General features: G+C 35.0%; 2 protein-coding genes across 2 annotated transcripts; one reads left to right on the forward strand and one right to left on the reverse strand.

The window, feature by feature from the left end:
• Positions 1-2759: 2759 nt before the first annotated feature.
• LOC106716608 (muskelin) lies at positions 2760-9200 on the reverse strand. Its single transcript, XM_014510151.2, has 15 exons — positions 9026-9200; positions 8218-8445; positions 6626-6827; positions 6349-6541; positions 6089-6267; positions 5866-5980; positions 5519-5745; positions 5185-5348; positions 4872-5010; positions 4237-4428; positions 3996-4154; positions 3674-3913; positions 3402-3557; positions 3075-3327; positions 2760-2960 (listed from the first exon to the last, which is right to left on the reverse strand). The coding sequence occupies exons 1-14, from the start codon at positions 9109-9111 to the stop codon at positions 3079-3081; spliced, it is 2529 nt and encodes an 842-aa protein (XP_014365637.2). The 5' UTR covers positions 9112-9200; the 3' UTR covers positions 2760-2960; positions 3075-3078.
• Positions 9201-9998: 798 nt separating this feature from the next.
• LOC106716489 (ATP-dependent (S)-NAD(P)H-hydrate dehydratase) lies at positions 9999-11375 on the forward strand. The gene is made up of 2 exons (XM_014510007.2): positions 9999-10263; positions 10638-11375. Exons 1-2 carry the CDS (start codon positions 10003-10005, stop codon positions 11373-11375), a joined length of 999 nt encoding a protein of 332 aa, XP_014365493.2. The 5' UTR covers positions 9999-10002.
• The last annotated feature ends 135 nt before the right edge of the window (positions 11376-11510 follow it).

An 11510-nucleotide genomic window follows, 5' to 3' on the forward strand; every position in this document is an offset into this window, starting at 1 on the left:
AGTGACGATAAATTTCCTTATACAAATATAAACAATAACCATAACTGAATGATGTGACATCTAGTTATTTTCATTTTTGTCATTTTTACACTTTTTTGTCGTAAAAATTGCAACGTGAAGTTACTACATTTTTCATTCAGTACATATAAGTGATAGTCTGTGAAAATTTATGATGAATACACTTCGTTAACATTTATAAGCAAATCATCTCTTTCCATATAGCAATGAAGTTAATGTAATTTTTTTTATCAATATTTTGCTTGACATCTAAAGTTACATATAAAATCTTACCCAAGTGTTTATATAAAAATGGTAAAGTGAAAGTGAAATTTAAAGTGCGTTTCCACCGCCGAAACACATGTAAAAGAAACATATTTATCTCCTTTTTGCCAAACAAGATGATAATACGTTTTTGTATATGTTTCGGCAATGAAAACCCACGTAAAGTCTTTATATAAATGCATTTTTACGTCATGTGCTGTTGCATACATACTCTTGTATTTTAACATGAGATAAATTGAGCATTACATAATGTTGTACATAAAATGAAGGTACAGTATATAATAAGCAGTTATCTTTGAAAATCTACAAGGATCAGAGATTGTACAATACAAAGGAACATAGACATTTATAATTGGTTACGTATGAAACATGCAACTTTTAATTTTCATAATAATTAAAATGACATGAGCATTGTTTATCAATCGATCGGTCAATTTTGCAATTTAAAAAAAAACTTTTTTTCCTAGATATTAAAAAGATAAAGGAAAGAAAATTAAATTATTAATACGTATGTACATAATTACCTCGGACAAAGAATTAGTTTAGCCATTCAAAGGGGGAACGCTGCCGGTTTCTTCGGAACCTTGCCTAAAGGGACACCTTTTAATGACATATTTTAGTTTTTAAACATATTAAATAGAATAACTTCTTAACATCATATTCAGGACTTACTTGGACATTTTTAAATCAGATTAAACGAAAATCAATACGAGAAAAGGGAAAACGAATTATTTTTTAAAGTTTCAATAAATTCAAAGTGTATCAAGATTTCTTCCAATTCTAATAGTCACCATAAGATTCTTTTATTTGGTCTACAAACGCATCAACGCAATTTAAGATTTACGAAGAAAAATATTACACTTAAAATAACATAAAGAGAAACTCTAATGAATGTTGGTAAAAAAAATACAATACTTTTAACAAACTATCTTTACCTTACCAATCTAATTACCTTTTAGCCATAGATATATAACCTATATATACCTAATCAGGAGCACAAAAGTGAGAAAAAAAGGCCTTTTGTTGTAGTAAATTCCATCAGTGTTGTTATTAACAATACAAAATAACATATCGAAAATAGACTCGCTCTAAGACATCAAAAATTTGTATGAAACACTATCCATTCTAATCCAATGGGATTATATAGGTTATATATCTATACTTTTAGATTTATAGAAAATGGCAAGAACATAGGCAAATAAGTGTACTAAGTAAGGGATTTATGAATGAGGTACAAAACAGATCAGTTTCACGTATACTTTCGACCAAAAAAAAGTGGTTACAAACATTGTGTAGTATATTGTGAATAAAACAAATTAAATGCTATTAACTAGAAACAATCGTATCACAGTATGTTATCTAGAAGCAGTTACTGCACTCACAGTTGTCGATTCGTCCACCTTACTAGTTACTTAAACAGTTGCTTAGTGTAACTTAACTCTGAGAGCGGTAGTTAGACAGAATAATATTTACATATCTTACATAAGATAGAACAGAAAAGAAAAAGTCTAGTTTCTATTAATAGTATATTAATTTTTGTGACGAAAGTGGTCACAAAAAGTTTGCCTCATTGCAGTCAATATGTGAAAAGTTAATGACTAGAAGGTAAAACAAAAAGCGAATAATAATATTGACAATTATTGAATAGGACAAAAGATACGTCCTTTTTTGGTATTTTCCAAGTATTGGTAGAAATAGTTTCGATTCACTACAAATATTAGAAAATTTATTTTTAATCCGTAATTTATTTTATTTCAGCTTGTATAAAATAAATAATAAAAATGCAATTTGTACATCCATATAATCAAAAGTTAAAAAAAAACTACTACTCGTGCAATATAACATGATATCTGAACCCGATGACGTCACATCTTCAATTTACTTGTGGACAAAATGTTAACATCTTGAAATAATGTAGTTAGTATGAGAAGGAACAGCATAACTCCGAGTGTATAATGTTATCGGTCAATTAGAAAGGACCATAAATACGTATTCATTGAAGGGTAATTTAAAAATTAAATTGTCTATAAATCGTGTTTATGGTATTTCAAAACGTGAGTATACATTGTTTTTTAATTATTCAAATTTGATTTCTTACCATTTTTTTGCATGACATAGTATATTTTAGTGGTAAATTGCCATTTAAATTGTGCCTTTAATGACTTTGTTATATAATACATGTCTTAAACTAAATACTTTATAATTTTTTCCTTAACATTTTAAGAAAAATTAAATTATGGATACACTATTAGATACGTACATTATTGTTTAAATAATATTTTATAATTAATATGAATAATTAGGTATTTTAAGGTAACAAATCATTTAATTCAAATAAAAAAATATATATAAAGAAAAAATTTAAATATAATTATATTCAGAGAAGAAACTTTCAATAACTTATTTTATAATATTACAAACAAACAAAAATTAAAATGTACAACTTTAGTCTATGCTCTAAATTATTAATTGCATTGAAATATGCTCATTGTACATTGAATAAATTATAGGATAAAAACAACGCGGAATAAACCTTATTCCATTGGAATAAGATCTAAAATAAATGTAAATGAATGCCTCATTGACCATAAATTTACTGTATCAGAGATAATGTCGTCAGTACATTTAAAACCTTTCATTCCTCCAGACCCGATGACTTCCATTGCGTTTTGGTTCAACTGAAATTTTTTAATAAGTGTTAATGGATTTTTTAGAATTCCTGAAAAAAATATTAGATCCTGTGACCCCTACTAAAAAAATAGTATAACAAGGTCCTACCTTGCCCTCATTACCTCATTAGAGCGCGATGAGGTCGGCGACGTCAGCGCGCGGCGGCACCGTGCTGGGCCGGAAGTAGGCGCACAGGCGGTCGTAAAGGCGCACGCGGGCGTCGCGCGCCGCCCACCCCGCCTCCTCCTCCTCCTCGCTGGCCGCGCCCTCGCACGCGCCCCCCACCTCGCCCACGTCCCACGTGTCCGGCGTCGGCGAGCGCGCCTCCTCGAACGGCTGCGGCGGCTCCAGGCACGAGTCGTCCGCGCCCAGCACCTGCTCGTATATCATTTTCTATGTCAAAATTTGTTGAGACATGTTATTGTATTAGTGAGTTGTGTGTATGTTACCGCGGCGAGTGCGTGCGCGAGGTCCGCGTGCGGTGTGCGGCGTGCTCGGCGACGTGCTAACGTGCGCGAGCGACGCGGCGTCAGTGCGCATGCGGCGTGCCACTCCGCCGGCGGACTCGCGAACAACGCCGTCGCCAGCTTCTGGAACTGTGACACCTACAACGACACATTATTCGACTATTACACGTATACATTCTTGTCTTTATATATTGAATTATAATAGAGTCAAAGAGTAAGAAAGAAAAAGGAGGTGGGTATGTGAGGTGTGAGACCTGTGCTGGGTCGCAGTGGTCTAGTGCGGCGCTGAGGTCATGCCGCAGGTAGTGCAGGGCCTGCGGGCGCAGTTCGGGCGCGGCGGCCAGCTCGCGGTAGTGCGCCTCGCGCAGCGCCGCGCGGAGTGCTCGCCACACGCCGCCGCGGGACGCACGACGCAGCCGCAGCGCCCACAAATCGTCCAGCCTCAGCCGCGGACTGGCTGCAGTACCTGGGTTACCGCCGAATAGGTAGTGGATCTGCAAACAGACAACGACACTAATAAACTAGACGTCATAAATTCTTTAGAATTGTAAGTGTAATAATTCTTTTGGACGGTACCTTCCTAACGGGATCGTATACGAGCTGGTGCGCGAAGCGTGGGCGGGGCTCTGCGGGTGTGACGGTGTCGTTGCGATACACACACGTCCACGTCAGCCGGCGTAACGAGAACACCCACAAAGAGTTGTACACGCGCTTGTCCTTCTCTTTGCTCATACCCTACAATAAATATACACACAGATAATTAACTCATCATTGCTTATAAGATAACATGTCAGTGGTCATGTTACTGCGTACATACCGAGAGTACGAACATCTCGTCGGTGTCAGGGTCTAGTGTGGCGCGCTGCGTGAAGCCGGCAGCGGGAGGCGGGCAGGCGGCGGCGCCAGCACACAGCGCACCACATCGCCCCTCACCCACATCCCACCACCACAGGTCCAGCAGCTGCTCCTTGTTGCGCTGCCCCGCGAACATGTACAGGCGACGTTGCACCTGCACACATCACAATATGGTAAATTAGCTTTGACCTTAAACTTCGTCCGTGCGGAATTAAAAAAAAAACTTAGTAAGTATCATAAATATTTTTCCAGACTATGCTCTAGAGTCTAGATTTATGCCAAATTTAATTGAGATCCGTTGAACCGTTTAGTGCATACTTTTAAACAAACATCCATCCATATAAACATTCGCATTTATAATATTAATAAGAAGTATAATAAATAGTACAGGGGACATACAATGACAGTAAAAATAAAAAGCTTGAAATTTCTATTTACCTAAGACTATTTAAAAAAAAATTGTTTATGTCTCAGTATTTCAAAGGGAAAGATAATGGGTTTTTACACGTATCCACAGCGACAATATACACTAAGATTGCGAAGTTGAGAAACTTGTTCGTTTAACAAGTACGGTAACGTCTACGTGAATGCACTCACTGGGTGGAAGAGCATGGAGTGGGAGACTCGCGGCTGAGGAGCTGGCAGGTCATGCCGGTCTGCTAACAACTGCTGCCACGTATTACTGCCGATGTAGTACGCGTACAGACCAGAGTACTGCGGGCTCACCAACTCCTCGCTGAAATAAAATCACATTTTAAACCAATCACAAAGAAAACTTAAATTAATAATTTTTTAATTCAAATTAATTTCCAGTAAGTTTATCACTAATTTTTTTATCGAATGTAGTAATAGCGTAATAAAATCAATTAGAAATAACAGAGAAAAGATTATTATCATTATAGTATATTACGTGTTAGATGGCAGCACTCGTCCGCCGAAGACGTATATGGTCTGCGTGTCTGCGTCGAGACACATCTGGTGGTCGAAGACGAGGCGCGGCCCCCCCACAGCCGCCGTGTCCGCGCACGCCAGAGACCACGCCCCCGACACCACATCGTATACGTACAGCTCGCTCTGATGTACAATACAAAAATAAAATAAAAAAATATGCTAGGGCAGAATTCAATATGCAATGTCAAGTAAGATTAATTTGGTTCCAATTGAAGTAATCGTAATAATAATCGCAAACGATTAAATAATTATTGGATCGTTCTTTCAATTTCCTTAGGTAAATGTGCACTTACATTCATATTGGCTGGTACACGCTGCGCATTGTCGAGGTACCTTCCGAGCGTGTAGAGGCGTTCGTTGACCGGATCGAAGACCATCTTGTGGCAGGAGCGAGGCGAGGGTCCGCCCGCCAGGCTGCTGTGCCGGCACAGCAGTGACCACCTCTCCGCAGCCGTGCTGTAGCTCCACAGATCATCCAGGTCCTCCGTACCGTTCCATCCACCGAACAAGTATAAAGTACCTACGTAATTTTAATTTAGCTATAATAAAACAAAGTACTTAGCTGAAATGTTTTAGAGACCCAGAAATACGACATTGTGTGTCCTACTTTTAACAAATATAATTAACAAGTGTTACAGACCGGTGTTAGTGTCGACGACTAGCTGGTGTCCACCGCGAGGTCCGGGGCGAGCTGTACACGCGCCTCCGCATCCCACCTCACACGCCTCCGCACCCTCCCCACCATTCAACACCTCCTACCAACACAATCATTTTATTGTATCTACTATATTTTGCAAAATTCAAACACACCATCATATTTAAATAGTTACTAAAGAGTTGTACTAAGATAGTGTAATACTGACTGGCAGCTCTAGGCGGGGCTCGCGGTCCGCGCAGGCGAGCTCGTGAGGGCGCGGCCGAGGTGTTGGCGGCGCGGAGTCCCCGCAGCACAATCGCGCCTCCACTGCTGCAGAACACGGTGACAGCTGCCGCCACTCAGGCTGGTAAGGCTGCCATGACAGGTACCAGTCCATCTCACCTTCTACACAACAAAACAAATTTCATTTTTTTTAACAATTATTTACTACCAATTTTGTAAAACTGTTCATCATTTAATCATTACCATTCATAGCCTCTTCCAATATCTCTTCAGCTAGTTTGTAGTCTCCATTTTCGACCAATGCATTCCATAGCCGGGACTGTGTTGGTCCTTCGAGCTGGACGCCGCTTTCTCTGGACAACGCCTCGAATGCGTCTTTGTACCTTCGCCGGCGTAAATGCTTCAACAGTATACGCACCGCCTCTTCCTCTTTACGCTTAAAAAAAATTTGACACAATAACGACCCCTAAGATCAGATCGATGACAAGGTTTTTACTTATAATATGATAAGAGAACTTACCAAGTTGATAGTTTCCATGGCATTTTGGATCAGATCTTCCTGATTTGTGCCGTGTAACTCAACATACCATATGGTATAATTATAAGCCGGACCCCAGGATAGTAGGGGAACAATTTTGATGTATTGCACAGGCAAGTAGAGTCCTTCCGTAGTTCTATTCCTGAGTTTAAAAGTCTCTGGTGCACTGTCCTTTTTCAGACCACTGAAATAAAATAAAAATAAATATTTAAATCAACATCATATATGTACAGTTATACTTTAACGCACGTACATATGTCCGGTGTCGGCACCAACTAGTTTCTATATTAGCCGTTCTTATATTAGTTAATGATAATGTCTCACGAAAGTTTGAATAATTTAATAGTTATACTTTAACATTGTGATCATCACAACCCACTATCTTGAAAGTGTTCTATCAAAAATTCAGACTAATATGCTTTTTGTGCTACCATGTTTGAATGTTCTAAAATCTTAATAAAGTTTTAATAGCATTGTACAAAACATTTGACATTCAATTAAAATTAAATCAAGGGTTGTTTATCATTTTCAACCTGTCATAATTATTATTTCCTAGCTGATAAAGTGCTAATGTTTTTCATGTGTATATGTATGTTTGTATGTATGTGTATTTGTATGTATAAGATTGATTGTTGGTGCTATTTCGTCTACTAAAGACAGTTAGGTTTTTTTTTTTTTAAATTAATATAATCCTTTTTTACACAAAGAAAACACACTAAGATATGTAAAATGATAAAATACAAGCTCTCATGGTATTAACAAATATTATATCTAAAAATTAATTTGATCACAATATTATGTTATATACTATATAAGAAGTGATTATTTCACTACATAGAAGGTGATAATTCTCTAACATACAACATTTCAATGAAAATATATTGTCTTATAAATGGAAACAAAATAATAAAATTAAAACACTTGATTCAATAATGCCAAAAACAATACAATACTTTAAATTAAATATAACAAAGCAAATAAAATTCACAATGATAGATATTAAAGTGATTTAGAAGTTTATTGTATTTAACAATATTATTGTTTCTTCTGCAGTATACCATTTACTAATTACTATTTTTATAAAAAAAAAAACAGCAATCAGAACTAGATGATTAATAATTAAATCCAATTACTGTTTACTTATGGATATTGTAATTAACCAAAGAACTAACTAATTAAACATTAGTTTCATCAGCTTTATTGTATAATAATTAATAATTATTGCAAACTAGCTGCTGTATGCGACTCAAATTGTGCGGAATTCAAAGAAAAATTTCATAAGTAGCCTATGTGTTCTCCCAGACTATGTTCTACATATATTTGAGCAATATTCATTGAGCTATTCTAGAGATTTTAGGGTTTAAAAAACATTTAAACATTCGCATATATAATATTAATAAGTTAGAAATTATCTTTACTGTGGAATTCCACTGCACTTACACATATTAACAAACTAGATTACAATATGTTTTTATTTATTTTTGACAAAATACAGATTATAATATGTTTTTATACAATTGTAAAATGGAGGAATCCCACAGTTACATATAGTAAGTAATATTACACATACTTACGCTGATAAAAGCAAAGAAAAATTATTTTCATCCGTTCCACCAAACACTTGAAACTTCTTGAGATCACTCACATGTGGTTTTATATATTTACCAAATTTTATAGTATCTACTATTGATAAGGATTTTAACTTGAGAATAATATATTGCGGTTGCAGCATGTTGTTGGCATTTGAACTGTCCGTAAACCATCTTGATAATTGATCAGAAGGGTTGTTAACCATGATATTTCTAAAAAAAACAATTTGATTATTAAAATTATTAGTTAAATGATAAAGAAAATAATTACTAATTTTAATAAAAACCATGAACAAGTACTGGTTAACATTTACTACTTCCATATTTAAGAAAAAAAACAAAAATATGTGAATTTGATATTTTAACCTCTTAGCGATATATTTGGTTAGGTTTTATTTGTACATGATCGTTATTAAATATATTCACTGAAGAATAAAATAAATTTGATACACCATCAATGACATTGTTATTGTTAAATTTTGAACTATAAAATAGCCTGTGCAGTAAGAATATTAAAATTAACTGAGTGAAATTATCATCTTACTGGTTTTTCTTATTTTCTAAATACAATCACCGATTTTTGTTTTTGTTTCTGTGCGCATATCATGTTTCGACATTGTAAAATTCAATATATTCCAATCGTTGGAACCTTAGTCTAATGCCAAACCATAAAAATCCCAATGAAATTATAAATTTCTCTAATTATATACTTCTGTAGCTTAAAATAAACAAAATAAATACCGGGAAAATGGTATTAATTAAACGCATTTAAGAATAAAATGTAAGTACGTACTGCGGGACATAATTCGCCGAATAGCTGGAGTATTTATGAACTGCATAACATAATTTAACGGATTCATATTTCTCATCCATATCCATATCGCCGCCTTTTTAATTAAATAGCACTATTTTCATATCACAATCACAGAATTCACATCTGACAACCAACTGACAGCAGCAATCAAATCAAGATCAACCATAAACAATTTCAGTTTCTTTTAATCCAATTCAAAGACAATACTCTATATGTGACATTCACATTCACACCCTTTAATTTTTTTACAAACATTCATATCTGAAAAAAAGGAAATTGTGCAATGATCAAGTATGAAACTTTACGTTGTTCAATTTTACATCATTTATGTGTTGGTTTAAAATGGCATAGCGAGCGGTCCATTTCACTTTTGCCTATCGGACCAAATAAGTTAGTTAGAAGCGAGCGTATCACCATTCACCATCTCGAAGGCTGGCAACGCATCTGCGATTCCTCTGGTATTGCAGATATCGATGAACACCTTGGTGTTCCCGCTGCTCGTTTGCCCTCTTTTCTTATATAAAAAAAAGTACCACTTGACGATGACATCACAAAATATTATCAACTTGTCAATGTCTGTTGTCACTTGATAAAGAAAAGAATTGACAGACTGATATTGATAATAAGAACAAGAACGTGACCACACAACAAATATGTTCTCAATTTTTTTTCTAATAAAATACAGGCACCGAATTTCCTATTCTTTACTACGTTCATGCTGTTTTCTGTTTCGTAAACAAAACCTCAGATGTATTCATGTATTCTGGAATTATAAATCTGTTTTAAAAACGTTAATGTTACCTTTTACTTGACTTGCTGACCTTCAGATTATCATAATTTGCTACGAGGCCACATAAATATAAATATTATTGTGAATAAACTTAAGCTTTAGTTTTAAACATGCCCATCATAGATTGACACTAGTTTCTTGCGTTGTAATTACACGATATTATATTATGGGATCAACAATGAATTGTTTGACAAATGTTTTGTTCTGCATTATAATTACAACAAATATATATGTTATTCAGTCTAATTTAGTAGAACAGTGTTCAAACATTAATGAGTTGAGGCTAAGTGACCTAAAGACTTTTAGCAAGTCAATTTTACCTGAACTTGATGGCAAAGGTAAAGGGGAGGCAGGTAAAATTGGTATTATTGGCGGGTCTGTGGAATATACTGGAGCTCCCTATTTCGCCGCTATATCATCGTTAAGGGTATGTTAATATCACATCAAAAATAATTGTAAAATATTGAAAGACAGGTTCTCTAGGGCACTGTTTACCAATGTTCTATTATTTTATAATTCAAACCCCAGTGAAAAATTTGAAGTTGCATATTTTCGAATTTAATCTATGAATTATATATACAGTAAGATTGTAGTAACATTTTATAAAGAGCTGATTAAATATGCTTGCAATTACTATTCCTTTGTGTTTTATTGAAGCTTTAGATGTTGGAATTATATTTTGTAAGATTTTGCATGATTTAAATGACAAATTTAAATACTATAATTTCTGCCCACCATTATGGCTTATAAGGGGAAAATAAGAAAATAATAAATTGATAAGCCTGTGTATTTTTGTTTTAGGCTGGAGCTGACCAGGTATATGTCATAACAACAGCGAATGCAGCCCCTATCATAAAAGCATATAGCCCAGATCTTATTGTTTACCCTTTTCTTAATTCAAATTCTGCCTCAAAGCTCAACTATATCCTATCAAAAATGGATGTAATTGTCCTTGGACCAGGATTAGGTAGAGAAGATGAGGCTATACATTTAGCCTATGAAATAATGCAAACATGTAAATCTTTAAAGAAACCAATGGTTATTGATGCTGATGGTTTATTTGCAGTATATCAGAACATTTCTGTTTTAAAAGATTACCCAAGTCCAGGTGTTATACTTACTCCAAATAAAAGAGAAGCAAATCGTTTAATGCAAGCCGTTCAGGCAAAGAATTTATCTTGGTATGAATACTGGGGAAGCAATGTGTCAGTTTTAGCTAAAGGTGAATACGACACCTTTCTTTCTAGTGTGGGCGCTGTTAAATGGTCGTCAAACGAAGGTGGCTCTAGTCGTAGAGCTGGCGGTCAGGGTGACATTTTATCGGGAAGCTTAGGGACATTTTTCAACTGGGCTTTAAAAACAAATTACTTTTGTACAAAAGGAAAAATAACACCATTTTCTCAAAGTGTTGCAGCTTATGCCGCTGCGAGGTTAACAAGGTCATGCAATTCAAGAGCTTACAAGATTTATGGTCGAAGTATGATAGCTTCAGATATGTTGAAAGAAATACATAAAGCATTTGAGGAGCAATTTCTTTAAATTACGTTATATTTAAAAATACGTATATATTGAAATATACATTGTAATTAATTTAATTTTATTGATTTAATATACGTAGCGGCATTGCCTGAACTTGTGTTTTATTACTATTATTTTGATGATCCAACCTGTCTC

The sequence above is a fragment of the Papilio machaon genome, chromosome 16, assembly GCF_912999745.1.
Source record: "Papilio machaon chromosome 16, ilPapMach1.1, whole genome shotgun sequence".
In the NCBI taxonomy this organism is placed as follows: domain Eukaryota; kingdom Metazoa; phylum Arthropoda; class Insecta; order Lepidoptera; family Papilionidae; genus Papilio; species Papilio machaon.

Bases quoted from the DNA above. Each gene is read 5' to 3' on its own strand.
- LOC106716608 (XM_014510151.2), bottom strand. From the start codon at position 9,111: ATGGATATGGATGAGAAATATGAATCCGTTAAATTATGTTATGCAGTT. The intron at 6,828-8,217 runs GTAAGTATGTGT...ATTTTATTTCAG, and splicing joins TTTTCTTTGCTTTTATCAGC to TGGTCTGAAAAAGGACAGTG. The intron at 5,746-5,865 runs GTCTGTAACACT...AAAATTACGTAG, and splicing joins AGTCGTCGACACTAACACCG to GTACTTTATACTTGTTCGGT.
- LOC106716489 (XM_014510007.2), top strand. From the start codon at position 10,003: ATGGGATCAACAATGAATTGTTTGACAAATGTTTTGTTCTGCATTATA. The intron at 10,264-10,637 runs GTATGTTAATAT...TTTTTGTTTTAG, and splicing joins CCGCTATATCATCGTTAAGG to GCTGGAGCTGACCAGGTATA.